Here is a 27928-nt window from a genome sequence, read left to right as displayed (position 1 = left end):
GCGTCTGAATTGCTCATCCATTCATGCGAACAACGACATTTGCCGGCACGGCCCGTTGTCCTTCCTCTCGTAGAGGAGTTCGTGTCATGTTTCAGGCGGTCGGAAGGATCGACTGTGGCGCGATAACCAAAAGTCATGGAGTGCCACTCTCGTCACTGGCAGCATCACAGGAAAGCGCATCCAAAGTAGTACGAGACACGGAATCCTGCCTCCAGCCCTACTGCCGGAGCGACGGTAGCCATTCGAGACCTGTCTTGGTCTGAAGCATTTTGTCGCATTAGGGGGCCGCACAGGTCCCTCCGGGATGGTTTTCCCTCGTGGCAGTGAACTTATTACTATCTGTGGCTTTCTCAACTCGCCATCTGCATTGTTCGAGCGATGTGTTTGCCAGTGGTCCTTCTCAGCCTCTGAAGCCAGTACCAGGACCACGGTCTGTGGAGTCTTCCAAGGTTATACCGATCGGTACCGTTACTCCGGAAAGTCGCAAGCTACCTGAGACGGAGCATCCTCCTGCTCAACGTCTATTGACACCGCTAAATCCCAGGCTTCCCCTGTACTGGAATTCACCTTTGCGCTATTTCTTGGTCCGGTGTGTTTTGACATTGCGCTGGTTCCCACCGCGGTCTCTTTGTCGGAGATCAACCTTGGCATCCCTCGCGTTCGCCTTGTCCTTTTGCTGCACCTGGCGATGCTGATCCTTCAGATATTCCTTACGGCATTTGCGCAGCTCCTCGCTGCTAAGCTCCCATGGCTTCACTAGAAATTCCTGGCGGAAGCTTGCGATCTTGTTCCAAAACTGGACTTCCTCCTCAGTTGACCTGACGACCTGAATCTTGTGAATCTTCATCTGCTTTTGGTCCCGGAAGATCTGCACGCTGCCTTTGATGATGACAACCATGCCAACGTCATACTCAGACGCGGGGGGCGCCGCGAACCCAGGAAGAATTGTCTCTGTGGGATCACTGTTGCCAGTCTGATCCGAAGTTTCCCCTTGTTTGGCAGCATCTCGAGCCGGACGACTGGGTGCATCAAGGGCACACTCGATGCACTTCCCCGAGCTGTCGTCTATGGTGTAGACGAAGCGGCCATAGTAATAGTCCACAGCGACAATCACACCAGCGATGCGAACCCAAACAATGGGATGGTTGGAGAGGAAGAAGATTCCCAGAGCTTTAGTCCAAAACTTGATTAGTCTCTCGAGGCATGACACGGCATGGCGCTATATGGATTTGGGGTTGCCCCAAAGCTACCTTTGTGTGCGTCCTGGGCATGCAGGTCATGAATGTCGACGATGCGAAGCGGGCACCACTGGTCGATGGTGCGGGAGAGGTGGAAGCAGTATTGCGGATAGTACACGCAAGACTCTTCGCCGGTCATTGCATTTTCGAGTCGGCGCGCATCGCTTCGAGCAGCAATGTACACTAACCTTGGCTCGCAGGTGCAGGCTCCGTCCTCGATCCTGCTGCGGAGTGAGGCGGCAGCGAGATAGTGTGAATGTGGTTGACGCGTCAAGCGCGTTGAGTGCGTGCTGGTACAGATTGAGGCGGGGCGCCTTGGTGCCTGATGCAAAAGATATTGGGAGGCATGCGGCGGCTCAATATAGCACTTTGTGCCCCACAGGGTGCAGTAAAGTGCTGGCATGAGCACTCCACCACGAACTGTACACGGCAGCACATGTCTCAGTATTTAGCGTAGTTGGCTGGACGACTGGCACCTTTGTCGATTCATGCCCACAAGACACGAATCCGGATGGGAAGTCGGTGGCAAGGGTCCTTGAAGAGTAATCAAGATGCTCCGAAGTCGTTATGACTGATGCAAATGAGGCGACAGACAAGGCTGGTACCAGACTTGGCAGGCGAGATATGCTTCCATTTTCATATTACTGGTGACTTTCAACATCTCGCACTTCTGGGTCACGCCGCCTTGAAGAGAATCCTTGTCCCCGCCCATTCCTAACCAAATGCTGCCTGATCCGAGTCGTAAATGACGCCATGCAAAAGGCTTTCCTGTCCCACGTGCAAACCTGAAGAACTCCGACCCTGAACGCCTTTGAATTGCTGATTTTCACTTTCGGCCCTTCTTCAACTTGGCCGCCGCAGCCTGAAATGCTTCTTCGGAGATGTCATCCTCATCCGCAACTCTTTTCTTGCCCTTGCCGCCCTTCTTGGCTGGCGCAGCATACTTGGCAGCGATGTTGTCCAGGAAGTCATTCTGGGCCTGTTGCCGGCTCTTCTGGTTGCCCTGGATGAGGGCGAGCAGATCGGCTTCAGATGACTTCTTGCTTTTGCCCTTCTTGCCCGCGTCCTTCTTGTTGCCGAAGAGCTTATCGTGAACGCCGAGTTCTTTGGCGTATTCTTCTGCTTCGTCTCCTTCGTCCCTGGCTGCTTTTATCCTGGCTTCTTTTGACTTCTTGCTCTCCTTCGTGTACTTCTTGAACGCGGGGACATCTTTGTTGGTAATGGCCTCGTCGATGATGGCACGGAAGCGGTCGTCGTCCTCCAGCACGTTGCTGAGCATCACCGTCTCGTAAATCGCATCCATGTCGCCCTCGAACTTCTCGTAGGCCACGAGAATATCATCCTTCTCCTCGTCCGAGCGCTTGTAGATCTTGGCGAACTTGTCGATCGCATCTTCCGAGACGGCGTCTTTGAACTGCTCGCGGTAGTAATCTGACCAGCTGAATCCGTCCGAGTCGACGATGGACTCGGATGTCGACCCCGTCTCGTCATATCGCTTCCGACGCGCCGCATCGGAGAGGATGGCGTAGGCAAGTGCGATGGACTGGAACTTTTGGTGGGCTTCGTCGCGCTCGGCCACGGGGACCTTGTCTGTGAAGAAATCTCGTCAGCAAACTTGTCAAGCTTTAGCTGACCTCGAGTATGTCCACTAGTCGTGCTTACCTGGATGGTGCTTTAGAGCCGCCTTGCGGTACGCCGTCTTGACCTTGTCCGGAGAAGCATCCCGATCGAGCCCCAGAACCTCGTAGGGGTCGATGACGGGAGGCTCTCCTTCGAGCAAGTCCTCTGGCGAGCTCATGATGTCGGCGTGAAGGTAGACGGGAGATTGGCCAGAGTGGTTATCGACACAATGTGTGCAGGCCGCTCAATTCACTGTGACCGAGAGTTGGGTTGTCGGAGTGACGCGTGAGACGCGTTAAGCACTAAAGACCCACTGAAGCTCCTTATCAGTGTAGTGATAAGAGCTGTGATGCACTGCCAAGCGCCGGCTTGCACGCCATTGAGCAACGGATCTAGAAGTCTGGGGTCGAAAGTGGTGGGGTTGATTGGATCGACTTTGACGATCTCAAATTCCTGCAGCTTGCATTTTGTACTGAAACACCGGAATCTGGCGTCTCCTAGACTTGGCCATTGCATTCTAAACTCCTGCTGCTGCATCTGAATCGCTTCCATCAGACAGTACTGTTTACAGGATTCGTATGAGAGCCTCCACCATACCACTTTGCACATCTGGAAGTACACACTAAAGCAGGCCAACACAACCAAAATTTGCGCCATGGAAACACAAGCCCAGATCACAGGGATCAAGCCAGGTGACCACGACGCATACATGCGCCTCGCCCTCTCACTGGCCACAAGATCACCACCCAAGCCCACAAACTACCGAGTTGGTGCCCTCGTGGTCGACGTGGCCACAAACGAGATCCTCGCGACTGGATACACGCTCGAGCTGCCCGGAAATACACACGCAGAGCAGTGCTGCATCGAAAAGCTTGCCAAGCAGTATGCTGTAGATCCTGCACTGCTCAGTCAAGCTCTGCCGGACGAAGTGGCCATTTACACCACTGTCGAGCCGTGCATTCTGAGGCTGAGTGGAAACAAGCCTTGCGTGGAAAGGATTTTGGATATTGGCAAAAGCAGAGTCAAAACGGTTTATGTTGGCGTGCAAGAGCCAGATACTTTCGTCAGCGGCAACTCGGGCAGTCAGAGGCTCAAAGACGCGGGCATAGAAGTTGTTCATGTGCCAGGATTAGAAGACGAGATCTTGGCGGTCGCTACGGCTGGTCATAAAGCTGCAACTTGATTTTGCTGAATCAGGTACATAAGTCTATGAATTTCTTCTGCGCTCATGCCATGTTCTTCGTGAATTGGACTTTGAGAAAGTGATGATAGCCTCAACTGACCTAGGACCCACCACGACATGTCCGTTTCCCTCGGATTTTCGCACGGTAATCATGAGCAGCCATCACTTCTCATTGCTCTCCTGGGCTCAAGTACTGGTATTCAAAGGCTCTAGTCCTCGCTTCAGTCTCCGAACCTGAGTTTCGCTTCGCCGACTTTGTCTCCACGGACAAGTACCTTGAACTGCATGTAGCCAAGGTCATCCTCGGGCACAATGGCGATATCGTAGTCAACCCTGTAATATCTCTGCGCCTTGTATGGATGCACAGAACTCAGTTTCCTCTTGCTGGGAAATCCCGTCAGATTGACTGCTGTCAGGTCAATGTCGATAGTGCCCAATAGCTTGACATCTGCGAAGGAATCCACTGTTAATAGGAAGCTCTATGATTTCGCATGGCGCTGCTGGGCTCACCTTCGTCAAACCAATCTGGAGCTACATGTGATATGCATTGCCATAAGTCGAGTTGCCACTTTTTCTCAGAGTACTTGAGCCACTTCCTTTGGAAACTCTCCGTCTTCTGTGTCTCGTTTGTGATATTTCCACCCTGTTCTCGTTAGAACTATTCTTCCAAGTATGTGGATAAGACGTACTCGGTTGATGACCCAGGACATTCGATTTGGAGTTCTTTTCACGCCGTCGAACCAGTCAATGATGGCTGTATGCTCATCGTCGATTCCTGAACGGAAAGGCATGTTGAACACGAAGCCAATGTGGTAACGAGCCTTTCTGTTGTGTATGCCGCGGCCTTCAAGCCCACAAAGCGCAGCACCAATGCAGATGGCCTCCCAACTATGGCTTATCAGCAAATAACGCACAACGGAAAAGTGGTGTGTTGCAAAGCCTACTGTTTCTGCAGCTTTGGAACCTCGAGTCCCAGATTTGTCTTTGCCCATGCTCTCACTTTGTCCTGCAGATAGGCTGAAGAGCCAAAACCGCCGACAAGAATGATTGTCTACAAAGTTAGTCGACGATCCTGCTCTGTAACGATAATCATCATATTTGCCACATTACCTTGATTTTGACTGCCTCGCCCGACTCTGAAGCATTGACCTGCTGCTCCAGAAGAGCGATGACATGATCAACCACGGGGTCAAAGAGTGAGCGCATGTCGGTGCTATGATTAATAGTGTCATTATCGTGCACATTCGCCGTAATGAGAGGACTAACTTACCTGGTGACCAGCACTTCCGAGTAGGCTTCATCATAGTGAGCGCTTTGCTCGACATCGAGCGGAAGTGTTATGCCATAGGTCGTGTCGTTGGTAAGGGAACCGAAAGCTCGTTTTGTGCGTTCGAAGTCGCCCATGAACTTCGAGCTGGCACCCTTTCTGCTTTGTGGAAGCTTGGTAAAAGACTCTCCAAAGCGATCTTGCATGAGTCCGTGGAATGCACGATCGATTGTTGTTGAGCCGCATTTTCCACCTATAATCATTAGTCGCGAGGCTTGAAATAATGCGGAAGAAGCTGATACTACATACCCTCACTGACGCAGACTTGGTCCAGTTGCAGTTTTGGGGTGATCGATTTGATGAGGTATGACGCCAAGTCCTGATTTATGCACGTCAGCTCCAGTATTGGAATCTAGTGCCTCGGATACCACTTACCACAGTTCCTCCGCCACAATCACAGATAAGGATGCCGTCACCAACCTGGATTCGTGTTAGAATTTCATGGATGACGCGCGGCTTCAAACGTGGCGCATGCTCTGACCTCGATCAATTGCTTGTTTTCCCGTGTTGTCAAGTGCAGGCTCGCCATGGCTGCAGCCTCCGGCTCCTTGACCATATGGATTGTATCACCGGGTCTCGAGCCGAATCCAGCCTTACATGCGGCCTTTCTCGTGGCTTCTTGCGCCCGAATAGACCATACTGCAGGCACTGTGAACCACCATTCGATGGCTGTGAGGTCCAGGATTGGCGCAGTGATGATTGTGGCCAGGTACTTCATGACATGCTTGTACAGATGGGTCAGGAAGTCTGTCACGACTTCTTCAGCAGACTTCCACGATGGCAGCGTCAGTATGCCGCCACCATCCACTTCTCGCAGCCTTTTGTCATCGTATTCTGTCGCTATAGTATGGCGATCCAGCAGCAGCTTGGTCCAGCAGAAGGCTTCTGCGCGCGGCTCAATGGCGTAACCCCATTGCTCGGCTGGCTGGTAGCTGATTCTGCTTGCCACCTGGCTCTGGTGGCCGTAGTCCCCGCCAGTCGAACCGGTTGAAGGCCAGGATGAAACGATGTGGATATCGGAGACATTCTCAGCATCGGACCATGCGTAGCAGACGCCTATATCTTGGTCAACCCTCGTACAAAATAGATGAAGTGTAGTGCTGACCTATGAAAGTTGTGCCGTAGTCGACACCGCAAATCAACTTCCTCGACATGGTGTCGATGACTTGGTTTGCGAGTCGACCTCAGAGATCGAGAAACTTGAAGCCGTGGCTGAGTTTATGTCGGTCTGGTTGCATCTGGTGAACTGTAAGTTCTTGCCGGAAGGTTGAGGCGTTTGCGGGCAAGCCACACGAAGATGGCGGGTGAGGTTGTTCCTGGGCAAAAAAGACTGTGCTGAGTGGCGAAGGACAATATGGAGTGCCTCAGGCTGTTGTCGGGGTTTCAATGGTGCAGCCAAGCAGCCGTGAGTGCCTGGCCGAACCACCAAGTTGTGTTGCAAGTAGGAGTACGAGGGGACCATACTCTAGGAGGATTCTAAAACCGAATTGCCCTTGCGGCATCAAACGACGAGCAGTTTGTGCGCCAGAATTGTCGCGTGCAGCCACCCAAGGTTTCCGCTGAGGTTGTCACCAGCCTCTCACGACTGTGTCACCTCCCGCAAAGTTCTCGATAGCGAAGGAGAAGAGACACTGAGAAGATACTTCAATCCCATTCAGACCCATGTATTCAGACCCATGTACCTGGTTATGCACCCAGATCTTAGGGCTGTCATTCATTACTCCGGCTCCGTAGTTTCCCTTTCACTCAGCACATTCAGACGTTTTCATAATCTCCCATACCACGGGGACCGTGACTTACAGATTCCTCCTCTCTGACAAGCACACCACGCATGATCCTCACGCTTTCACGCTACAGACAAATCGTGCAAATGGCTTATCGTCGAGATGGCGAGAGCTGGAGCCTCGCACAGCCCGGTAGGTTTGTTTCGTCCCACGATAATATTTCCTGGGTGCTGAATATCGCCATCACAGAACTCAACAACCAGACACAAGGTCTTGGTTCTTGCACCAGTCATGCAGCCAACCCTCGTACTCTTCCTGCGACAGTCCCGATTATCCACATCAGAGGAAGTCAAACCTCTTCGCTAGGAAGGCACACAAGCGCTGGCGAAGGTAGTACCATGGCATCTACCCAGTCAGCCACAAGCAACGGTCCGCAGTCTACGGCTTCTGGGAACCGGTATCTTGAGCTGCCTCCGTCCGTCGCCGATCTCTACAGACTCGCCATCACGCAAGGGCCTGGAGCTGCCATCCAAGACGCGTACCAAGACATCCAAGCTACCTGGTATCAACGATGTAGAAATTTTCTTGATAAATTTGGGAGCCTTCGAGCGGTCAACGCACACATGGAGAGACGCCTTGGTAGACGCGACGCAACAATCAATGCGCTTGCGGAAGAATTGTCCAGGACATGTGGTATAGAGGCTACACTGCGTGAAAGTAACACTGCTCTGGCGTGGAAGGAAAGGAGCTTGACTGTAGAAGTGGTGAAGCTCAGGTCCGAACTCAGCGGTCAAGCAGAGAAGCTGAGCGCTGCACAGGATGCAGCGAAGGCTATCATGGAGCAGTCACGCACATTTGCCATGTCTGACGATGACATTCGAATGAGACTCGCAGCTGTGGCCGCGGACTGGCAGGATTGGGTCCGACAATATGCCCACCGAGATGTTGCCCTGATCCAGTCACTGTCCAGAGATGACAAGACACTCCTGGAGAATTCGGTGTCTGAGTTTGCGATTCTCGACACCAACTGCTTGCAAGAAGTTCTTTTTCAGGGGGCTCAGACGAAGGGCACACCAGGCTTATTCTTGCAAGGCATGCTGGCCAGCTTTATGTCTGCCACCATGTTCAAGTCTCCTGAGACCGCGTTGCGACTCGTGGCAACCCAAGTCGGCGGTATTCACGACACAGAGCAGGAGTTACAGACTAAAGCCGATACGATCTCGGAACTTCTCAGAGTCCTAACCACAAGTAAGTCTGGCACAAAATCTGATCACCTCCTATTCAAGTCTAATAATACCTGGCAGCCGACGAGAAAGGCGGTCATCAGACCCGTGCGATGATCATCCGCACACTCAGCGGTTTGTTGTCGAGCCATACTGAAGGCTCTTCTTCTGCCCAAGCCGAGAACCTGCACAAGGCTCAGCTACAGATCAGCAGATGCTACGCAGAGGAATTCCTCAAAGGAGCTGCACGGTTTCTGTGCAAGGAGCTCGATGCGGAGAACATGGAGCTACGCAATGCGCGACTAGCCGAGCTCGTCGAGCAGGCTTTGATCATGTCAACTCAGCTTTGGAGCCAGCGGTCAAGAGTGTATTGTGGCACTATGGAATTCTTCGATGCGACAATCCCTCAAGATCAGAACCATACCGAACCCCACAAGTCCCAGATCCGCCTTGTCGAGGAAGACGAGGCCGCGTACCATAACTTACCTCTCGGTATGGTCGTTCAGCCAGCGATCCTCGCTATTGGCACCGAGGATGGTCAGAGATACCACGAGGTTACCCGTGTGTGGCTCAAGGCGCAGCTCTGGCGCATCCCACATCCCACCATGTGAACGTGTCACGGTCGGCCTCAAACCAGCGACCGGCTGAGGCGGTTGTCCATGAGAAAACAGAATCTCGCAAGGATGACACGATATTTGGGGCACAAAGCACTCCGTGTTCATGCGACGGAACGAAGTTCCCGCAGGAAGAAGGACTGAGAAGTGAGAGCAGTTTATTGTTCAAGTTGGCACGCGGCAGAGAAGCTAGTGATGATTAAAGCCATTTGACACAAGGAACACATCGTACAGCGAAGTATGGCCCTGATAGAGATAGCCGGATTGATTCAGCATCAACAAAGGATGTTGATTTTATGTTTTTCCACTGCCGTGCCATATCTCCCCTGGTCTGCCATAGTCCTGTCTCAAGGATAGCCGCCTACGTCGGTCATGTCGCATAAGACATTCCACGTGCTTTGAAAAGGTCGTCTCTTGCATGCTGGACATGCTCCCAACTGATGGGTTTGATACTTAGGATAGCGTAGGTCCAGCCAATGGCTGCCCTCGGATCTTTGACAGGTTTGCACAAGCACCAGTAAAGCTTGGGCTCACCGCAGACACCCAAGAACTGCCCCGCCTGCCTCTCAAAAAGGCCGCCATTTCTCCAGCCTGTGAGAGCCGCATGTGGATATGGAGGCGTAGCTTTGAACAAATCTATAAGTAGAAAGTGTTGTTTTCGTGTCAAGTTCTCTCTTTCTGATTGCTTTACTCGCGCGTAGAGCTCAAAAACAACATCTTGTTGTTGTGAATGACACTTAGCAGTCTGGCTAATCATCTCACCAACACGGAAGCACGTTCGCAGGACAGTCAGTGAGGAGACACCTGGGACTTGGCCATTGTCGTTGGCAGGGCCCGGAAATGGTGGTCGTAAAAAGGGAGTCACAGTCAGAAGTTCAGAACTGCCTGCCGCCGTCGTATCAGTCAGGGGAAGAGTAGAAGTTTCGCAGTCGGTTTCTGCTTGTAATGCTTTCAAGGAGCATGCGGCATCCCAGTCAATATCTTCCTCGAATTCATTGTCGGTGTGAGATTCCAGCGAAGCTGCTGAAGCCTCCAGCAGGCAACCTCTGCGGTCTAATGCAGTAAGAGAATCAATGGGACACACGAGAGACTCTTCGTACAGTGTCCGTGTCGCGGTCGAGACAGGCGACGCCGAACGAACCTCCACATGACTCGTGTTTGCGATGTCAGTGAGACCTGCCATATCTGTCTCAGATATCCCCTCGAGAGGATACTCATCAGACGCTTGAGATGCTTCGGTCATGACGAAGCCTGCCCTTGGGAGACGCGGGTATTTATGTCCTAGAGACTTGATGTGATGCTCTGTGATCAGCCAATCATAGGAGAGGAGGAGAGAACGCTTCGCTTGGCAGGAACCAGTATTTTGCTTGGCAGGAACCAGTATTTTGCTTGGCAGGAACCAGTATTTTGCTTGAGGAGTGCTGCCAAAGGCTTTGTTGAAGTTACCAACGTTGTGGAAGTGTCCAGTTGATGTGGCATGATCTAGGATTTTACCAGCGGAGTTCTGGAGCGAGTTCCAGCGGCTCAGATTGGAAAATGGAAGGTGCGACCTGTATATTTTGGTGAACCGCCGACGATGGATATGATGTCATCTGGCATTCAGCTCCGATCATCGGAGAGGACGGCAACCTGCTCAATACCGGCCAGCATCGCAGACGACAAGCAGGCGCAACTCCAAAGTCGAGCGACAAAACATCTGCACTTGACACTGGCGGTGTCGCGCTTATCCAGGCCGGGCATGCAAAAGAGGCTGTGCATGGCAATCCTAATGGTTGTCGCCAATGCCGATGTCGACTGACAAGAGTGGGGGGCGGGGTCAGCTGGGAGCTTGGGCTGCCATTGCTGGTGCTGGAGCTCCTTCCGTCGCGTGTCTCATGCTGCACGATTCGTGAGCTGTCTCATTCGTCCAAACCCTGCTTGTCTTTCCTTCATGTTTTGTAGACTTGCGCGTGATTTGCTTGCCGTCTTCGTCTCATGACAGCGTCCTGTACAGCTCAACTGAAAGCTCGACAGCGCGCAAAGGTACATCAAGTACGTAAGTAAGCATCCCGGCGAGGCATTCCACATGCCTGCGGGCTGTCCCGCTCCTCACGATCGCCCAAACTGAGGCCTGGACGTCATAGCTCGTTACCATCCCGCCTACGCTTCCCGAACTGCAGCATTCTTCCCTTGCACAGGCAAACAAGCCAGTCGACTAGTTTCGAAAGCTATAGCTATCTATTCAGTGCGAAGAACGTCTCAGGGACTGCACCAGAAGCATGTTTTCTCAGGTTGGTCGCCGCTACCCACCCACGAGCTCCACGCGGCCTGCGCTGTGATCTTGTTCTCACCAGCATCCCAGAAAAAACCATACTCGGCCGTGACGGTCACGGTCGAGCGCCTCACTAGCGAGCAGTACGAAGAAGACGACCTCAGCGGCATCCCTGACCTCGTCGAGGTCATCAAGCTGCAAGCTACTGGACCAGCAGAGGCCGCGCGAGCGTTGCGAAAGAAGCTCAAGTATGGAAATGTCCATCGCCAGATCAGATCGCTTGTTCTCCTGGACGGTCTCATTCAGAATGCCGGTCCGCGGTTCCAGCGCACCTTCATTGACGAGCCCCTGCTCGAGCGCCTCCGTGTATGCGGTACTTCTGGCTTGTCCGACCCAGACGTGCGGAAGAAATGCTCCGAGCTCTTCAGAAGCTGGGCCGTCGAGTACAAGAGCACTCCTGGCCTCGAAAGAATTGCGGTTCTTTACAAGGTACGGCCTTGCCTGTCTGGACCCCGCATAGTCGTAACTACCTGCTGACTTGCCAACACCACACAGGAACTCCCTAGACGCAAACAAGTCGTGACGCAAGACAAATCCAAGGTCCTGCGCGAGACTGAACAGAACCCCTTCCACGATTCCGAAGATGAAGCCGAGCAGCGTCGAGCCCAGGCTGCGACCCAGCCTCGATCACAAGCATCCACCTCACGGCCACCTGCCAGCGCCGCGCCTGCTCCAACAGGCCATGCACGAACCCAATCCGCGTCAAGCTCGTCCTTCTTCTCGAGCTCGAAAGATAAGAAAAAGAAGGACAAGAACGGAAAGAGTTCAAGACGCCCGTTCAACCTCGAAGCGGAGAAGGAGGCCATGAAGGTGTCTATCGCGGAGTCATCAATCGCCGCGACCAATTTGACGAACGCGCTACAAAGTATCAACCGTGAACGAGAACGGATTTCTGACAACGCGACTGCGGTCGAGCGGTTTGAAGCCTGCAAGCTGCTGCGCCGCAAAATCCTTCGTTATGTGAGTCTGCCAGCCAGGACGCCACTCCAGCTGGGCGAGATACTAACAATCTGCAGGTGCATCATGTGGAGGACGAGCAGTGGCTTGGAGGTCTCCTGCATGCCAACGACGAGCTTGTCCAGGCCTTGATGACTTACGAGCAGCTCGACCGATCTATTGACGCAGATAGCGACTCTGAGGATGAGCTTGCAGAGCAGGCTCACCTGTACCGGAGTAAGTGTCACCATCACAGCACCGATGGCAAGCAGATACTAAACACAGTCCATCCCCAGTGGCCACTGAGAAGGGCAAGGCCCTTCTCGCAGCTCAAGGCACTCCGATTGTTGACGATACTCCCGATGTGTCGGAGCTGAGCATTGCGCCTCCACCCCAGCCCCCGCGACCGTCGGCGCCTCCAAGGCCCTCGGCTGCATCTAAGCCCTCCTCCGAGAAACGGCCGCCACCTGTTCGGCCACCAGTGCAAGATGACTCGGAGGATGAGGACGAGAACGATCCATTTGCAGACAGGAACGAGGTGGAGACACCCGCATTGGAGAGAGGAGAACCTCGATGGTAGGTCCATTCTGGGGGTGTTACTGGAACATGTTTGTCCCTTCTTGATATACCGCGCATAGCGTGTGTCAGCAATTTACTTTTGTGTGCTTGAGATACCATGAACAAATAATGCTGCAAGATCCCAGCACAGAATCCAGCCGGTGTTGGAACGTCTGAGTATTCAAGGCTGAAAGCAGAATATATCGTGCCGACAAGGCATCATTTGAGAGGCTCCCCGGGAATGCGACCCGTTTGTTCGTCCTCGTCTACATGTGCTGTGTCGCCAAGGTCAAATCCGCCTTGTGTAGGCGCTCCAAGTCTCTCCAGGCCCACCTGAGCGTTGGTGAGATGTAGTGTGAGTGCCGTGGAGCACGCTAATGATTGCTTCTCCACCCTCGACGATGATTGGGGCTTGGTTGTGGGGAGCGCGACCCCTGCTGAGCAATGTTGTGCCGCCAGCGCAACACCATCGCCCGCCCGGCAGGGTGCACCCTTAGGCAACCTCTGCATTGGTTGCCGCCTGTCAGGCGTTCAGCCAACCTTGAACCTAGAGAGTCTTCGAGACTGTATCAGTATTAGGCCTTTCTATGCCCCTCGTTCATGCCCAAGGTGCTGCTGACATTCACAACTTCATGTTCAACACGCTTTCCGGATCCTGATCGTGATACATCATTGACACTGGACCTGCTTGGTTCGTGCGCCGACACGTGAATTGAGCCAAGCCGTTTTTGTCTTCCTGCTTGCCTCTTCGTGCGTCTGACCGCGCCGCCTCCATCACGATCACGACATCCAGCACCAAAGCGATCCCCCAGACGAGCGTCATCGCTGTCAGCTCTGTCTGGCCAGAAACATTGACTCGAATCTCCAGCCGACGATCCGAGCTGTTGGCGCTAGCGACTCTAGCGTGCATGCGCGATGTCTCACAATCTATTCTCTCCGCCGCCCGGGCTGCCGGACACACAGCGTGCCGGACCACACATTGACGCAAACGCCGGGTATCTTTCGCAACATGACCCTTCTAGCATCCTGGACCACTACCTACGTGTCGATACAGAGAGGCAGAATTTTCTTCAGGTATGTCCTTGGAGGCAATAGCCTGTTGTGATTGCCAGGGACGGAATTCGCCCTGGCTCACGCTGGCTGCTCGCTTCAATTCAGACAGCTCAGCAGAGCTCAGCTCATTCCGGGCACCAACACATTTATTTCCGAGCTCTTTCTAACCTCTTGGTGGCTCACAGTCCTTGATTGAGAGGATCAACTCATATACGCAGAGAATCACGGAGCTTGAGCTTGACCTGGACGATCAGAAGAGGTCGAGGAGTAGATACCAGCAGCAGTCTGCTGAGTATGAACGTGGTCTGCAGCTGTACGAACACCGCCTTGTGAGGATCACCCGTCATGCGATCTCTCATATCCATCTAGACTGACTCAGTGGTATAGAAAACCGAAGCTTTTGTAGTAGTTCTGGTCGATGGCGATGGCGCCAAGTTTAGAGATGACCTAGTCCGCGATCTAGCTGATGGCGGCGAGAGAGCCGCCCAGTATCTCAAGCGAGCTGTTCGCAAATATCTCGCAGACGCCGGGTTGCGACACGAGGACGTTCCGATCCTAGTTCGGGTGTACGCTAATCTCAATGACCTTTCGAAGTCGTTGCGAATGTCTCAGATCACCCAGTCTGACGACCACATGCGGATCTTTGCAGAACGATTCACTAATAGCAGCGCCGAAATTGATTTTGTCAATGTCGGCAAAGGAAAGGAGAATGCCGACTCGAAGATTCGCCGTAAGTCCTCCCGGGCGCAGCCCACTCCTTTTGCTTCCATGTGCGCGCACACGAACTTAACCTGGCTTGGCATTTCCAGGCATGCTTAACCACTATCACAAGAATCTCCAATGCCAGAAGATCTTCCTCGCGGGCTGCTGCCACGACAACGGCTATCTCCATGACCTTAGAGAGTATAGAGGAGTCGCCGACGAGAAGCTGGTTCTGCTTGAAACCACGACTGCAGAGCCAGGTTTTAGGAGCCTGGGATATCCTCTGATCCGTTTTGATGATGTCTTTCGTTCGGAACCGCTCGCGAACGAGCACAAGCGAGGCTTTATGTCACCACCGGGACTGCCAGCTTCTGGACAGTTTCAACGTCATGTTGTGCGAGAGGTGAACGATTCTCAACCTCTACTGACTCGACCTGCTCAGTCCGTGGCCGTTATCGAACACCGAGCCAATCCCTCGCCGCCGCCATCCAATTCTGACAGCACTCCTGTAACAACTACATCTTCCCCTGTCCTGGTAGATTTGACGGTGGACGAGGGCAGCGCCAAAGCCCCTACAGCCGCCCTTACTACTGCTCCTGCTGCTGTAGCCTCCAAGCCTCCAGTCGCGGCGGCGGCCGCCAAGACTGCGGCACCCAAGCCACCGTCTCGCAGTCAGAGCATCATTACTTCAGGCAATGGCGGCACCTCAATCAGCTACGCGAATGTTGGGGGAACGACAGAGCATAGCAACGTGACCGTCAAGCTCGCCAAGAAGAAGGATCCCAGGGTTATTCTCTGCAATGCAGATGGCTTCCGGATCGACCCGCCTGCGCAGAGACCGGCGCCTTCGACCCCGGCCCAAACCAGCTACCAAAGGAAGCTTGACAGCATCAAGCCGTCGGTCTTCTGCAACGACCACTACCTCCGGGGACGCTGTCAGTGGGGCACGAGCTGTGACAAGACTCACAACGTGGAGCTCACACCCGCGGAACTGGCCATCCACCGTTACAAGGCGCGTACCAGTATCTGCCCGGCCGGCCCGACGTGCGACGACTACGGCTGCTATCTCAGCCACCACTGCATTCGGGAGCCATGCAAGTTTGGCAACCAGTGCCCATTTAATTCTAAACGCTACGGCGACCTGCACCATTCCAAGATGGATCTTGTGGTCACGTAAGTCTGGACATCCTCCGAGGAGGACACGTTACCATGTGTTCTGTGAGCTGTCGCTAATTTGACATTCTGCACATAGCACCAAGTGGACCGAAGGCAACAGCATTCCAGACAAGATCCGGAAGTGAGATCTCATAGTGGCCTTGCGTCCAACATGTGATCGGTTTAGGCGTGCAACTGTAGTGAAGGTGAAGACCGAGAATCTTAATTTTTTAGCATATTGTAACCAGGAATACTCTCAACAAGTCCCTTCCTTCCGCATAACTGTATGGGAGTCTAGCTAGCAGAATTAGGATAGCAATTTCTCGCAGGCGGCCAAGCTTGTCCCCGGCGTGTTACTGTGGAAGGAGCCACAATGATGGAGGTGACGGATGGATAGCACAAAGTTTCATAGTTGATTTAGGAATACCACGCTCTCTCTTTCCCACTGCTCTGAATCAAAGAGATGCATGCATGTCATGGCTCTGTTTTATCATATCAAAAGACATGCTCTTTGCTGTGGCCGTTAACAGTCCCATAATCCAGATGTGTGTCAGCGCCCGCCTGACCAATGCGGCCCCCTCCCTTGGGGGTTTAGCCAGAATCACCCGCGCAATGCAGAACAGACTACGACCGGCCAACACGGATGGCCTGTAGTTGCATGCCAACAGCATCAGACCAAAGAAGAAAAAAGGGGGATAAACCCAATGGCGGCTACCCAACCTCGAAGCAAACCAAACCCATCCCACCTGGTGCACAGGAGGCTCGACTACCCAGCTATATTAGTACTTGTAGAGCCCCTCCAAGCACGAAGATCAATCGGCCTGATGGTCTAGTGGTATGATACTCGCTTTGGGTTCATCCTCTGTTGATTGTGCTCCCCTGGTGTTGTGCAAGCTTGCGGTGTGATATAATCTGAATTGCGAGTGGCCCCGGGTTCGAATCCCGGTCAGGCCCTCTTTTTGCTGCCGGGTTCTGTGTGTATGCTCTTCATTCACAGGCATGTTTTCAATTAAGCTGCCCGTTTCCGTTTCCTTTTCTTTTTCCTGAACAAGTCACCTCATCAGGGCGCGAAGACCATTGTGTAGTGCTGAAGGGTGTTTGCGGTCATGACGGCTCCGTCTCCAGCACTAGTGTGGCCCCATGTGCATGTATGGGTTCACCGTGGCGGCCTGCCGTTGTAAGTCTGCCCGGTTCCTCCACAGAATGCAGTCATTGATTCGTTTCCATTCACCCGTCTACAGTTATGGAGGGAATAAAAACTATCGTATTGGACACCTACGACCGGCAGGTGCCATTGCAGTCCTGGCCTCAGACGGGTTATCAAGCATGCTGCTCCATCCTGTCCTCGAGCCAAGTCTTCACCATCTCCTGCCCCTGCTGCGGGAGCTCAAAGAACTCCTGGCTCAGCCCTACGTCGGCCACCTGCACCCTGCGCGCGGCCTCCTCGTCAAACTCGCCGCTGTCGTCCTCCCACTGCCTGCGCTCCCTGATCTCAAGCCTGTTGATGCTCTTGTGCATGACCGCCGCGAGCTCGGAGGCCTGATGCGCGAAGCTGTTCGTCGCGGTGACCGCCGGCTTCTTTGCCCCCTTCCTCCTGCCGCCTGCTCTGGTCTGGAACGGCGTGGGCGGAGGAGAGGTGTGCAAGAGTAGCGCCTCGGGGATTTTGAGCGTGGAGGTCCGGGGTGGGAAGATGAGAGGATGTCTGCGTGGCGGTCTGAGTGGCTTCAGGGCTGCCATCTGGGCAATCATCTCTTCGTGCTCTTCCGTCGATGATGATGCTGATGCTGGTGATGATGACAACGGCAACGGAGTATCTGGGAAGGGCTCGTCAGGTGCTACAGAAGGCGACGGCGAGGGCATGGTGGCTGCGTACACGGCCCTGCTGATGCTGGCGTTGTCCTCGTCATCAAAGGACGGTGGGACTAGCAGGCCCGGTGTGTGGAAGAACAAGCACGGGCTGGCAAAGTGGTCAAACATGTTCTCGGGCGTCCTGAACAGCGACTCTGCATGCTCGCCGAGCTCCTGGAGCTCGGCGTCCTCGGGCGGCGTGATGAACTGGTCGAGCACACTGCCACTGATGCCACCACGAGCCCTTGCCTGGTGGTGGATCGGGTGATTGGGCAGGAACATGGTCCAGTTGTAGATGCCATTGAAGGCGACGCAGCCGCGCACCGCCATGCGCAGGTGAGGGTGGTTCTCGGTCAGGGCGAGGGACGTGGCGAGCGAGGCGCCGAGGTAGGAGCCGTAGACGTAGACACTGCGGCGCGTGTAGGCTGGGGGCTCGAGCTGTTCGAGGAGCCATGAGTACGCCCTGGTCGTGTCATGTATGGGTGCCGGCCATTGCAGATGCTCGGACGGCAGCGTGTCGGCAACCTCATCAGCTGCCACGGAGGAAGGCGAAGATGGCAATGGCGTCACGACGTCGTCCTCCCATGGCGAGAAGCCGGCCCATCTGTAGTTGATGACGGCAGTGGGCAGCTCACGACAGAACGGCGGCAGTTGGACCGGCTCAGATGCAGGGGTCGCATAGAAAGGCGGCAGGTAGATGAGCAACGGGGCAGTGTCTGTGGCAGTATCCAAGTTGTACAGGCTGAAGAGGCAATTAGCTGTATGATCTGCAAAGACGCGAGATATATAACGTTAGACTTGCTCGACAATGACATTTCCAGACATGCCACAAGGGACAGGGATACGCTGGACCGCAGAGCTGTAGGGACGCCGAGAAGGCCGCACCACGAGCCGGGCCAAGAAGCGAGGGCTATGTGTGGTCCATCTTGTCATCGTGCAGTTGTGCGACTCGGGAGGAGCTGAGTGGGTGGCCTGCGACGAGCGGGAGGCATCAGGCCAAGGAAGAGGTGTGTGTGTTGGTGTGTCACCGCAGATGTTCTTTGGGGGCGGCAGACGCGTCGTAGGCTGCCAACCGTGCAGCAGTGGCATGCATGCACGTCCTCTGGCGGGACACCACGCCCCGACCCCACTAGAAGAGGATGGCGTCTTTAGGGGTCTGACAGTCTGGATTCAGTGCAAACAGGGATTCGTGCACTCGAGTCTGGGTCCGAAAGCTTGATTGCTAGGGCCCCTCTAGCTTAAATCCCCAGCGGGCATCAATCGCATCGAGATGGCAACACAACCCCAGATCGGCACGGACAGCCAGGCTTGCGCCAGTCAATGCTTTCCAGGTTTCGTCTGAAGCTTTCCTGTGGCTCGGGTCTGCCTGCGAAGGCACAAAGCCTCGCGGCAAGGCAAGTTGGGCCGGAGGCTGACTTCTATCCCGGACCTGCCTTTTGAGGCTCTTCACCTCCAGGGTTCCTACGTACCTTAAGGTTTCTATGGGCCGTTTGCACAATAGCAGCCCACTACGTCACTGGTCACGCACCGTACAGACACACTGGGCCGCATGACAGGAGCCGCCCTTGCCAATGCTGCATTGTGCTCCCACGTGCACATCGTGCGCCCACTGCCGGGGCAATGCCCTGGTCTCGCCCAATACGAGCAGACAGCAGGGCAAGGGTCTAGTTGTCCACTCCTGCAATCCTCGATAGATCTTTATCTTCTAATCCTCCTCCCCTCGTCTTCTGCCTGGAGGTCGCTGGTCCTCGACCTGACGCCAAAGACCCCAAAACAAGCGACTCGACCGAGCACGGCCCAGAGACGCACCACCACCATCGTCCTTTCATGCCTATCTTCCCAGGCAGGCGCTGGCCCGACGCCGTCTCCCTGAGTGCACACTGGACTTAGTCCCCCAGCCACCATGGACGACGGCGACCTGGGCAAGCCCATCTCCGAGACCTGCAACGCAGTCGACTCGAGGGTCAACGACAAGGATGGAGACAAGCAACATGATCCCAGCCCGCCAGATGATGGCCCAACGTACGTCTCGCTCTCTTGCGCTTCGCTGGAGCTCTCTTCGCTGGAGCTCTCTTCGCTGACCAGCACCACAGGCGCTATTGGCTCATCTCGGCCGCGTTCCCCATGATTGCTGGCACTCTCGGCCCCGTTGCCTCGGCCTTCAGCATCTGCGCACTCGTCGAGAAATGGAGGGCGGTGATCCCTCCCGGGGCCGGCATCCAGGCTGCCTACCCGATCCCGGATCCTCTCTGGCTCTACATCATCAACGCCGTGCAGCTCGCCATCGCCCTAATCGCAAACCTGTTCCTCCTGCTCAACATGGCCAAGCGAGTCCGCTTCTCCATCGCTCAGCCAATTACCATTGCCGGTTGGTACTTCTCCGCGGTCTGCCTCGTCGCCCTCGCGGCAACAGCAGCGGGCCCGCTCCAGGACGAGAAGACCGAGGGCGACATGATCTGGTCACAGGCATTCTACTACGGCATCTTCGCGGCGCTGCTGTACTTCATCGTGGCATCTCTGATGTCGGTCACGATCTGGGGTGCAAACGCTGGCCACTACTCAAAGGACTTCAAGCTGACACCCAGCCAGCGCACGCTCATGCTCCAGACTATCCTGTTCCTCATGTATCTGCTGCTTGGTGCTCTCCTCTTCTCCAACATAGAGGGCTGGGCATACCTGGATGGCGTGTATTGGGCAGATGTCACACTCTTCACTGTTGGTGTAAGTATTGTCCATCTTTGCTGCTCACATCGCTCTCGTCTGACCTCTCGTGCCAGTTTGGAGACTACTCTCCCGCCACCACTCTTGGCCGCGCCTTGATGATGCCATATGCCCTAATCGGCATCACAAGCCTCGGTCTTGTCATCGGTTCCATCCGAAGTATGGTTCTCGACCGCGGCAAGACACAACTCGATGCCAGAGCTCTTGAGAGGAAGAGAAGACACTTCATCCGCCGCCTGCTGCGCAAGGAGCAGCAAGGCATCCTGGAGCCGATCGACGGCGACGCCCTTGTGGTTTTCCCAGAACTCAAGGGTAAGCGGCTCGTGCGTTCCGAATTCGAGCGCCGGGGAGCCGAGTTCAACTTCATGCGCAGGATCCAGGCGCAGGCGTCCAGGCGGCGCCGCTGGACCGCCATGGGCATATCGACGTCGACACTGCTGGTCCTCTGGCTCGTGGGTGCCAAAGTATTTGAAAGCTGTGAGGCCCAGTGGCAAGGGTGGTCGTACTTTGACGCCATGTACTTTGCGTACACGGGCCTGACGACGATCGGTTTTGGTGATCTCACGCCGGTGTCTAATCCTGGCAAGGCCTTCTTCGTCATCTGGTCCCTCCTCGCACTGCCGACGATGACTGTGCTTATTTCGAATGCCGGCGACACTATAGTGCGGCTGATTCGCGACGGGACGCTCAAGCTCGGCAATCTCACCATTCTGCCTGGCGAGATGTCGTTCTCGAAAGAGGCCAAGATGTTCCTGCACAAGGTGACGCTCGGGCTGTTCCCGGCACCAATCGAAGACTTTGAGCCATCTCCGCCGGGATTCTTTGGCTTTGGGCCTCGTCCACAGCACCCAGACTCTGAAGCCGACGAGGAAACTGCTGACGGGCAGGACTCGGGAGAAGGTCTGGGAAGGGCGCGGAACGCTAAGTACCATGATGCTATGGGGGATATGGAGCATGAGGAGGACGATGTAGTCCCCAGCAAAAGCGCGCCTATGTCAAAAGCCCACGACGAAAAAGAGGAGATTGGGGGGAAGGAGAAGTCGCCGCCGTATCAGCCATCGCGCGCCGAGTACCATCTTGTCTTGATCGACGAGATCTGCAAGGTCACACAGCATCTACGTGAGCAACCACCACGCAAGTATAGCTACGCCGAGGTATGCTTCTTCTTGCCGCTGTTTTGGTACCGGTACCACCGACGCCACTACTCTCGCTACCCTTACACCCAGAGATGTAAATCATACGGATAAGCAATAAGCTGACCCTTGATATTGTACAGTGGGCGTGGTACCTCCGCCTTATCGGCGAGGATGAGGCCAGCGCCGAGACACATGGAACAGCGCACGCACCAAAAAAGCGGCAACTGGCTTTTGGGCGTCGGAGAAGGGCGGTGCGAATTGATGGTACGGAACAGGATGCGGACGCCAACGAGAATGCGATTGAGGAAGAGGACCATGAAGACATCGATGTGCAACAAGAGGAGCATGAGAAAAAGGAACAGCTCGACCATAGCACCACAGACACCCATAACGGCGGCGGCGGCGGCGGCAACAGCGAAATCAACGATGGTCAAGGCGGCGAAGCAGAAGCGGCTGCCTCCTCGTCTGAAACTATCCGTCACACAGCGCAAATTGTGCCAGAGACCCAAGGGCACAGAGAGGGAGCAGAAGCGGACAAGACGAAATGGAGCTGGATCGGGACCAAGTCGCCGCTTCTCGACGCCCGTGACGAGGCAGAATGGATCCTGGATAGGCTCGAGGAGAGACTGCGCAAGGAGCTCGCTGCTGTCGCTGTCGCTTCGGGCTACGATGGCGTGAGAGTGACAGCCGCAAGGCAAGGAGAAGACTTGGAAAAAAGAAGGTCAGAGTGCCAACTCTGGGATTGAAAAAGTTGTGGAAAGCACAAGGCGCGAGCATTTGGTGTAATGGCGACTTCACACCTAAGGGACGGCTTGTGCCCTTTAAATATACTTTGGAACAAGTTGTCATATGCATCTCTTGGTGTTTTGCCGTGAGTGTGTGTAAACATGCAAATTGAGAAAATTACGGTCGAGCGACGTGCATCCTCGGCATGCAATACAGTCCGTGAAATGTGCATCTGTGCTTCTTCAATACGTCTCTATATACACAAGGTATTTATGTGTGTTGTATTTGACCACTTCTAATAAATTAATTACATCTTGACTTGGAAGGAAGCGGAGGTTGGGATCACTTCCACTTCCAGAAACCCTTCTTCTTCTCATCACCTTCCTTCTTGTACCCTTCCTCCAGGACGTTGTGCCGCCCGACGATGGTGAGGAACACCTGGTCCAGCGTTGTCGGGGTCACGCTGTAGTGCTCGATGCCCAAGGCGCGCTTGTTCTCCTCGAGCAGCACGACCAGCCGCCCTATCGCGCTGCCGTCTGCCCGGGCGGTGGTTGTCGTAGTAGTAGTCGTTGCAGTAGTGGTGATGGTGTTGTCGGCGCCGGTGGCTGGGGTGGTTTGTGTCGTTGCCGGCGGCGCGGCTGCGGGAATGGCGCTCGCGGGGATGGAGAAGCGCATCTGGCCGTGGTACGTCTTGCTCTCGACGTCGACGACGCCCTCGCCGGGCCACTGGGCGAGGACCCAGTCGCGGATGCGCTGCATCTCGGCGTCGGTCGAGTGCGGCGCGGACGAGCTGACGAGGTGGACGTGCAGGGCGTCGCCGAAGCGGGTGCGCAGGTTGTCCACGGTGCCCAGGGCGAGCATGCGCTTGGCCAGGATGCCCGCGCGGGTGGCGAGCGCGTCGGCCTCCTCCATCGAGTGCGTGGTGAGCAGGATACACCTGCCGGGGACGATGGCGCCCAGGGTGCGCCACATGATGCGCTTGGCGGCGGCGTCGAGGCCCGACGAGGGCTCGTCGAGCAGGACGACCGACGGGTTGCCCATGAGCGCGATGCCCAGCGAGAGTTTGCGCTTGTTGCCGCCCGAGAGGGCCGCGGCCATGCGCGTCTGGAACGACGAGAGCCCCACGGCCGCGAGCACCGCCTTGACGTTGTGCTCGACGTCCGAGACGCCCCGGATCCGCGCGTAGAAGCGCAGGTGCTCGACCACCGTCATGTTGTCGATCGCGTCAAACTGCGGGCACACGCCCAGGTGCGACCGCGCGGCGGCCCAGTGCCGCGTGATGGACGTCTTCTCGAGCAGCACGTCGCCGCCGTTCCGCGACGGCTGGATGTCGCCCCGGATCAGCGAAATGGTGGTCGACTTGCCTGCGCCGTTGGGGCCGAGCAGCGCAAACACCTCGCTGTGCTGGATGCCGAACGTGACGTTGTCGACGGCTGTGTTCTTGCCAAACGACTTGGTCAGGTGCTTGACCTGCAGCCCGTCAGAGTGTTCCGTGGTTCCCGTGGCGGCGCCGTCGATGCGCTCGACTTCCTTGATGATCTCCTCGTCTGGCTCTTCGCCATCAATCTTGGTCGACTTGGCCCGGCGTCCTACGAACCTGCCCAGCATCCGGCTGGCGCCGCTGTCGTTCCACAGCAGGAAAAGGAATAAGAGGACAGACTGGACCACCAGGAACAAGATCGGGCCGCCGTAGAAGAGCATGCCCGACGGGTTGCTCGTGAACGCCTCACCTGAGCACGAGCTGGAGAACAAGTTGAGCGTGACAAACAACGTGCGAATAAGAGAGCCGATCGGGAAGAGCGCCGAGAGGACAAAATGTGCGATCACGATCGCACGATCGACGGTGGGTGCAGGAGCATATACCATGATAGAAAGATATGCGATCAGATAAACGAGGAAGCCGACAGCCTGACTGCCCGCGGCGATGGCGTACGTCGCCAACTGAGACCGGCAGTACAGCGAAACGACGTAGCCGAACAGAATCGTCGCGAGGCCGTAGAGCATGAAGACGACAAACAGATAGCCAACATGGAACCAGACTGAAGACGTGGCTGCAAAGATGCCAATAGTGACAGCCGCAGCCACCAGAACGATGGAGAAGTCAAAGGCCAGATGTGCCAACCAGAGCGGCAAGGATCGCACACCGTTCGAGTACTGCAGCCCACGTACATTGCGCCTCCGTTCGATATTCGGGTAGAGCGCGAAAAAGCCCGGGAACGCGGTGGACGCCAGACCAAAGTACACGAGCAGTTGGAAGGCGTTCTCGACGGTAGGCTGCCACAGGCTATCGAAACTGGCATACGTCGTGTGGATCGTCATGTTGGCCAGCATCATGTCAAGGGCATTCAGACCAAAGATACCCGTGAGGACGCTGCCAAAGTTGCCGAAGTAGCTGAGAGTCGGTGTCGTGTTGTCCGCACCGAGCCACCAGCCTGCGGGCGTGACATTCTTGCGGTTGACCTCGATGTACTGTTCAAAGTCGGGCAGAGAGTCGACCAGGTGCAAGCCATTGATGAACGCTTGCACAGCAATGCCGGAGACGACCGGGTTGGAGCCGAAACTTGGTCCAAAGACCCGCTGCAGCTCCTCCGCGCCAAACTGCGACGACGGCCCGCCCACCATGTACAAATCATTGTACAGTTTTGTAAAGCCGGTCGAGACAGCAGTGTCCTTCTGTGGAGGCTGGCAGCTGACGGCGCTCGAGTTCCGCACGTACAGCTGCGTCAGCGCGGCAGCGATGACGGGGATGAAGAAGGCAACGACATAGGGGAACCAGTTCTTCTTGAACACAACACAGCGCTTGAGGATGAGGATCCACGTCTGCTGGACGAATCCGATCGGGCGGCCAGCTAGGAGCTCGAGGTCCGCCTTCTCAGGACTGTCCGAGTCCTCAGGAGTCGTCGCACCTCGCTCCTTGGTCGACATGCCGCTGACCGCAGCATGCTCGACCTTACCAGCGGCAACCTCGTCCCTGACCTCCTCGGCAACTTGCAGGAAGGTGTCCTCAATCGTCGGGCCGGAGAACTTGTAATCAGTGATCCCGCCCGCTTCGAGCTTGCGAATCACCTGCGCGGCGAGCTGGGATGTCGGCGCCAGATAGCTAATCACGTCAAAGGACACCTTGCGCTCGACACCCTCGACGTCGGGGGCATTTTTGACCTCGCGCGCGTTGAACACGTGCACGCGGTATCCCGCACCGGACTTGTCCTTGAGTTCGACGGAGGTACCCGAGGCGCGCAGGGAGCCCTTGGACAAGATGGCGATGTGATCAGCGAGGAGATCGGCCTCGTCGAGGAAGTGTGTTGTCAGGATAATGGTGCGCTTGCCTCTCTCGGCGAGGAGGATGTCCCAGATCTTACGCCGGGACAGAGGGTCGATACCGGAGGATACCTCGTCGACGCAGCATACCGCACTTCCACCAGTCAACATCATGCCGAGCTGCAGTTTTCTCTTTTGCCCACCAGACAGAGTCTTGGACAGAGCCTTGCGCTTCTGGCCTAGGTCGATGGCATTGACGAGATCGCGAATCTCCTGCCTGGAGGCAGGGTTGTTGGGCGATTTCAATCGGTTGAAGATCTTGATATGCTCCTCCACCGTCAGCTGGTCCCACATGACATTCTTCTGGGGCGCAATGCCAATTCCGCCGGTACCGTCAATCGTGATGCCGCCGCTGCTAAGCTTGGTGATGCCAGCAATGGAGTCTAGGGTTGTACTCTTGCCACTTCCATTGGCACCGAGCAGGGCGAGGATCTGCCCACGGCCGGCAACCAGGCTGAGATTGTTCACAGCCAAGACAGGCTCCCTGGGTTTCGCGATGAAGGAGAAGAGCTTCCGGACGAAACCCGGCGCGTACACCTTGGTAAGACCATCCAGGCGGACAGCCTCTTGTGGTGGCTCGGCCGGGTTACGAAGAATGTTGCGGCCCTTGGTGGCAGAGCTGTGCAGCCAGCGCTCCACGAGCGAGCCGAGAATAGCATATGCGAAAATCTGAATGATAAGAAACACCCACAGGACGATGCCAGGTAATTGCCACGGACTTCCGGGGGCAACCCTGACCAGATCCGTGGGCTGCAGGGCCTGTTCAAATCTGGCAATGTTGGTGATCTGCCAGACAAAGTTGCACGGCGCGAACAGCAAGCTCAAGACTGCGACGGTGCCGGTTCCGGGAGCGGTCAGCGACTGTGCGAGGATGCCGAGGAGCAGGTATGCGATGATGCTGACGACCCCGGACAGCTGTGACTTGTGGAAGAACGAAGCACCAAGTATGGACATGGACGCAAACGACAGGCCGGTCAGGATGAAGAGGATGATCACCACTGCGACGTTCGAGTGAGCAAAGACACCACGGGCGACGATGAGGGAACTGATGACCCATCCGGGCAGATACACAATCGTGAAAGCAATGTGATGCGACAGGAACCGGATCACCTGTGGCTGCCAGAGATACCTGGTCGGCACCATGGCGTCGATGAGCTGCGACATGCCGATCTCTCGCTCGGTGGCCATCTCGCCGGTCATGTGGTAGCAGATGCCAATCATGATGATGATGAAGGCGACACCGAGGGCATTGGTGAGCTGCGCCTGGTACTGCTGCCGGACGAGCTCCTCGCGCTCCTGCTCCGTGTTGGAGGTGAAGAGATACTCGTCGGGCATTTCTGCAAATGCCGCGCGGGCGCCCTCGGTGCCGTCAATGTTCACGATGGCGGCGTCGACGGCGCGCTGCAAGGGAAGTGCATAGATCTGGACGTCATTGTCAGCCGAGCGGGCGTCCATCCTATTGCCGAGGGCGCCGTCGGCGCGAATGGTATAATTCCAGATGCCATAGGGGCCCTCGGTCGGGGACGAGTAGAAGACCACGGCGCCATAACAACCGGTGACGCCGCGCAGAGAGCTCTTGCAGGTAGACCCAAGCTGGTAGGTCGCGTCGAGCCGCACGACAATCTTGCCGGCGGCGGTGACGCTGTCTGCGAGGGAGTCAATGACGCGGTCAATGTCGCCGCCAGTCAGGCCGTTGTTGACAAAGGCAACAGTGTTGCGGCCAGATCCAGCAGAGGCGCCGAGGCCTTGGCCCAAGGTGCGGATGGGGCGAGGGTCGGCGATGCCATAGTAGGCAGGGGGCGAAAAGAGGTTGCGGACGAAGCTGAGGAAGGCGGCGATGATGATGGGGAGGAGGAATGCGTGGAAGAAGGTGGCGAACCAGCGGCGGACGAGGAAGACCTTGAGGTTCTTTGCCGTCAAGGTCCAGGTCTGGCGGAGGAAGGCCATGGCGATAGGATTGCGCGGGCGCAGGCGAGCGTGGAGCTCAGGCGCCTACTAAGTACGACCTGTCGTCGTTGGCGCTGGTGGCGTTCAACGGCGGGCGCCCATGTGCGTGCGGGAGCTGGAGCGGGCCGGCACGACAGTCAACAAACAGGTCAAAAATGAGCAAGGAATGGATGGCGGATCTCTGAAGTGTGCTACAGAAGCATCGTCGCTGCGGGGAGGGGGAAAGGGCAAAGAGGGCGGCCACTGCCACGGGCAGGCTTGTCTTGATGAGGTTGAGGGAGGGCAGAGCAGAGCAGTGTGCGCGTCGTCGAGGTCGCTGCTGGTGGAGTGCAGTCGTGGGCACAGGCAGTGAGTGGGTGGGCAGTGCTGCGGCGAGCTGAGTGCGGCTGGTTCCGAAAGCGAGATGGCGATGCGAGGGTCCAGTCCCGGCGCCGGCTCCGACTTCTACTCTTCGGGCAGGTGTCCACAGGCACGACAATGAGCGAGGCAGGCAGGCAGCAGTAATTTGTCAAGATGGCACTGGTTGTCAGAAAAGGCGCAAACAGCTAGGACTGACGGCTGGGCGGTCTGTGTGTTGTGCTGAAGCTG

The 27928-nt window shown here is 55.9% G+C and overlaps 11 protein-coding genes and 1 non-coding gene across 12 annotated transcripts; 6 read left to right on the top strand and 6 right to left on the bottom strand.

Annotated features, from left to right (window-relative positions):
* Positions 1-355: 355 nt before the first annotated feature.
* Positions 356-1547, bottom strand: B0I36DRAFT_145078 (uncharacterized protein). The gene is made up of 2 exons (XM_046148430.1): positions 1251-1547; positions 356-1170 (listed from the first exon to the last, which is right to left on the bottom strand). The coding sequence occupies exons 1-2, from the start codon at positions 1375-1377 to the stop codon at positions 575-577; spliced, it is 723 nt and encodes a 240-aa protein (XP_046010711.1). The 5' UTR covers positions 1378-1547; the 3' UTR covers positions 356-574.
* A 517-nt stretch (positions 1548-2064) lies between these two features.
* Positions 2065-3036, bottom strand: B0I36DRAFT_351376 (DnaJ domain-containing protein; the record flags this gene model as incomplete). Its single annotated transcript, XM_046157005.1, has 2 exons — positions 2065-2828; positions 2901-3036. 2 exons carry the CDS (start codon positions 3034-3036, stop codon positions 2065-2067), a joined length of 900 nt encoding a protein of 299 aa, XP_046010710.1.
* Positions 3037-3258: 222 nt separating this feature from the next.
* Positions 3259-4087, top strand: B0I36DRAFT_328192 (cytidine deaminase-like protein). The gene has a single exon (XM_046154569.1). The coding sequence runs from the start codon at positions 3514-3516 to the stop codon at positions 4039-4041; it is 528 nt and encodes a 175-aa protein (XP_046010709.1). The 5' UTR covers positions 3259-3513; the 3' UTR covers positions 4042-4087.
* Position 4088: 1 nt separating this feature from the next.
* On the bottom strand, positions 4089-6522 carry B0I36DRAFT_385836 (uncharacterized protein; the record flags this gene model as incomplete). The annotated part of the gene is made up of 10 exons (XM_046161084.1): positions 4089-4489; positions 4552-4684; positions 4731-4929; positions 4986-5092; positions 5152-5254; positions 5312-5561; positions 5618-5687; positions 5744-5788; positions 5850-6424; positions 6474-6522. 10 exons carry the CDS (start codon positions 6520-6522, stop codon positions 4263-4265), a joined length of 1758 nt encoding a protein of 585 aa, XP_046010708.1. The 3' UTR covers positions 4089-4262.
* A 968-nt stretch (positions 6523-7490) lies between these two features.
* B0I36DRAFT_365041 (uncharacterized protein) lies at positions 7491-8926 on the top strand (the record flags this gene model as incomplete). The annotated part of the gene is made up of 2 exons (XM_046159077.1): positions 7491-8340; positions 8397-8926. The coding sequence occupies 2 exons, from the start codon at positions 7491-7493 to the stop codon at positions 8924-8926; spliced, it is 1380 nt and encodes a 459-aa protein (XP_046010707.1).
* Positions 8927-9156: 230 nt separating this feature from the next.
* On the bottom strand, positions 9157-9917 carry B0I36DRAFT_328189 (uncharacterized protein). The gene has a single exon (XM_046154568.1). It carries the CDS (start codon positions 9684-9686, stop codon positions 9300-9302), a length of 387 nt encoding a protein of 128 aa, XP_046010706.1. The 5' UTR covers positions 9687-9917; the 3' UTR covers positions 9157-9299.
* A 927-nt stretch (positions 9918-10844) lies between these two features.
* B0I36DRAFT_328187 (uncharacterized protein) lies at positions 10845-13049 on the top strand. Its single transcript, XM_046154567.1, has 6 exons — positions 10845-10960; positions 11053-11199; positions 11271-11669; positions 11736-12200; positions 12257-12413; positions 12473-13049. The coding sequence occupies exons 2-6, from the start codon at positions 11188-11190 to the stop codon at positions 12754-12756; spliced, it is 1317 nt and encodes a 438-aa protein (XP_046010705.1). The 5' UTR covers positions 10845-10960; positions 11053-11187; the 3' UTR covers positions 12757-13049.
* Positions 13050-13269: 220 nt separating this feature from the next.
* On the top strand, positions 13270-16089 carry B0I36DRAFT_328184 (uncharacterized protein). Its single transcript, XM_046154566.1, has 5 exons — positions 13270-13808; positions 13973-14116; positions 14175-14517; positions 14597-15662; positions 15742-16089. Exons 1-5 carry the CDS (start codon positions 13650-13652, stop codon positions 15788-15790), a joined length of 1761 nt encoding a protein of 586 aa, XP_046010704.1. The 5' UTR covers positions 13270-13649; the 3' UTR covers positions 15791-16089.
* A 373-nt stretch (positions 16090-16462) lies between these two features.
* On the top strand, positions 16463-16598 carry B0I36DRAFT_t122. Its single transcript has one exon. It is a non-coding gene; the product is annotated as a tRNA-Pro (tRNA).
* A 187-nt stretch (positions 16599-16785) lies between these two features.
* B0I36DRAFT_328183 (uncharacterized protein) lies at positions 16786-18516 on the bottom strand. The gene is made up of 2 exons (XM_046154565.1): positions 18295-18516; positions 16786-18234 (listed from the first exon to the last, which is right to left on the bottom strand). The coding sequence occupies exons 1-2, from the start codon at positions 18423-18425 to the stop codon at positions 16965-16967; spliced, it is 1401 nt and encodes a 466-aa protein (XP_046010703.1). The 5' UTR covers positions 18426-18516; the 3' UTR covers positions 16786-16964.
* A 695-nt stretch (positions 18517-19211) lies between these two features.
* Positions 19212-22203, top strand: B0I36DRAFT_328179 (uncharacterized protein). The gene is made up of 4 exons (XM_046154564.1): positions 19212-19514; positions 19586-20213; positions 20270-21367; positions 21490-22203. Exons 1-4 carry the CDS (start codon positions 19396-19398, stop codon positions 22093-22095), a joined length of 2451 nt encoding a protein of 816 aa, XP_046010702.1. The 5' UTR covers positions 19212-19395; the 3' UTR covers positions 22096-22203.
* An 89-nt stretch (positions 22204-22292) lies between these two features.
* B0I36DRAFT_328176 (uncharacterized protein) lies at positions 22293-27628 on the bottom strand. Its single transcript, XM_046154563.1, has one exon. The coding sequence runs from the start codon at positions 27338-27340 to the stop codon at positions 22418-22420; it is 4923 nt and encodes a 1640-aa protein (XP_046010701.1). The 5' UTR covers positions 27341-27628; the 3' UTR covers positions 22293-22417.
* Positions 27629-27928: the final 300 nt, after the last annotated feature.

The sequence above is a fragment of the Microdochium trichocladiopsis genome (genome assembly GCF_020744255.1).
Source record: "Microdochium trichocladiopsis strain MPI-CAGE-CH-0230 chromosome Unknown B0I36scaffold_7, whole genome shotgun sequence".
NCBI lineage: Eukaryota > Fungi > Ascomycota > Sordariomycetes > Xylariales > Microdochiaceae > Microdochium > Microdochium trichocladiopsis.
The sequence above is the reverse complement of the archived record's forward strand: the minus strand, read 5'-3'. Positions and strand labels throughout refer to the sequence as shown.

What these genes read in the sequence shown, in the direction of transcription:
- B0I36DRAFT_145078 (XM_046148430.1), bottom strand. Translation starts at nt 1,377, where the DNA reads ATGACCGGCGAAGAGTCTTGCGTGTACTATCCGCAATACTGCTTCCAC. An exon ending in TGCCCAGGACGCACACAAAG is followed by an intron (nt 1,171 to 1,250) that starts GTAGCTTTGGGG and finishes TTTGGACTAAAG; the next exon opens with CTCTGGGAATCTTCTTCCTC.
- B0I36DRAFT_328192 (XM_046154569.1), top strand. Translation starts at nt 3,514, where the DNA reads ATGGAAACACAAGCCCAGATCACAGGGATCAAGCCAGGTGACCACGAC.
- B0I36DRAFT_328189 (XM_046154568.1), bottom strand. Translation starts at nt 9,686, where the DNA reads ATGATTAGCCAGACTGCTAAGTGTCATTCACAACAACAAGATGTTGTT.
- B0I36DRAFT_328187 (XM_046154567.1), top strand. An exon ending in GAATTGCGGTTCTTTACAAG is followed by an intron (nt 11,670 to 11,735) that starts GTACGGCCTTGC and finishes AACACCACACAG; the next exon opens with GAACTCCCTAGACGCAAACA. An exon ending in GCCGCAAAATCCTTCGTTAT is followed by an intron (nt 12,201 to 12,256) that starts GTGAGTCTGCCA and finishes AACAATCTGCAG; the next exon opens with GTGCATCATGTGGAGGACGA.
- B0I36DRAFT_328184 (XM_046154566.1), top strand. Translation starts at nt 13,650, where the DNA reads ATGTCTCACAATCTATTCTCTCCGCCGCCCGGGCTGCCGGACACACAG. An exon ending in AGAGGCAGAATTTTCTTCAG is followed by an intron (nt 13,809 to 13,972) that starts GTATGTCCTTGG and finishes GGTGGCTCACAG; the next exon opens with TCCTTGATTGAGAGGATCAA. An exon ending in AAGATGGATCTTGTGGTCAC is followed by an intron (nt 15,663 to 15,741) that starts GTAAGTCTGGAC and finishes TTCTGCACATAG; the next exon opens with CACCAAGTGGACCGAAGGCA.
- B0I36DRAFT_328183 (XM_046154565.1), bottom strand. Translation starts at nt 18,425, where the DNA reads ATGACAAGATGGACCACACATAGCCCTCGCTTCTTGGCCCGGCTCGTG. An exon ending in TCTGGAAATGTCATTGTCGA is followed by an intron (nt 18,235 to 18,294) that starts GCAAGTCTAACG and finishes TTGCCTCTTCAG; the next exon opens with CCTGTACAACTTGGATACTG.
- B0I36DRAFT_328179 (XM_046154564.1), top strand. Translation starts at nt 19,396, where the DNA reads ATGGACGACGGCGACCTGGGCAAGCCCATCTCCGAGACCTGCAACGCA. An exon ending in CCGCCAGATGATGGCCCAAC is followed by an intron (nt 19,515 to 19,585) that starts GTACGTCTCGCT and finishes CCAGCACCACAG; the next exon opens with GCGCTATTGGCTCATCTCGG. An exon ending in TCACACTCTTCACTGTTGGT is followed by an intron (nt 20,214 to 20,269) that starts GTAAGTATTGTC and finishes CTCTCGTGCCAG; the next exon opens with TTTGGAGACTACTCTCCCGC.
- B0I36DRAFT_328176 (XM_046154563.1), bottom strand. Translation starts at nt 27,340, where the DNA reads ATGGCCTTCCTCCGCCAGACCTGGACCTTGACGGCAAAGAACCTCAAG.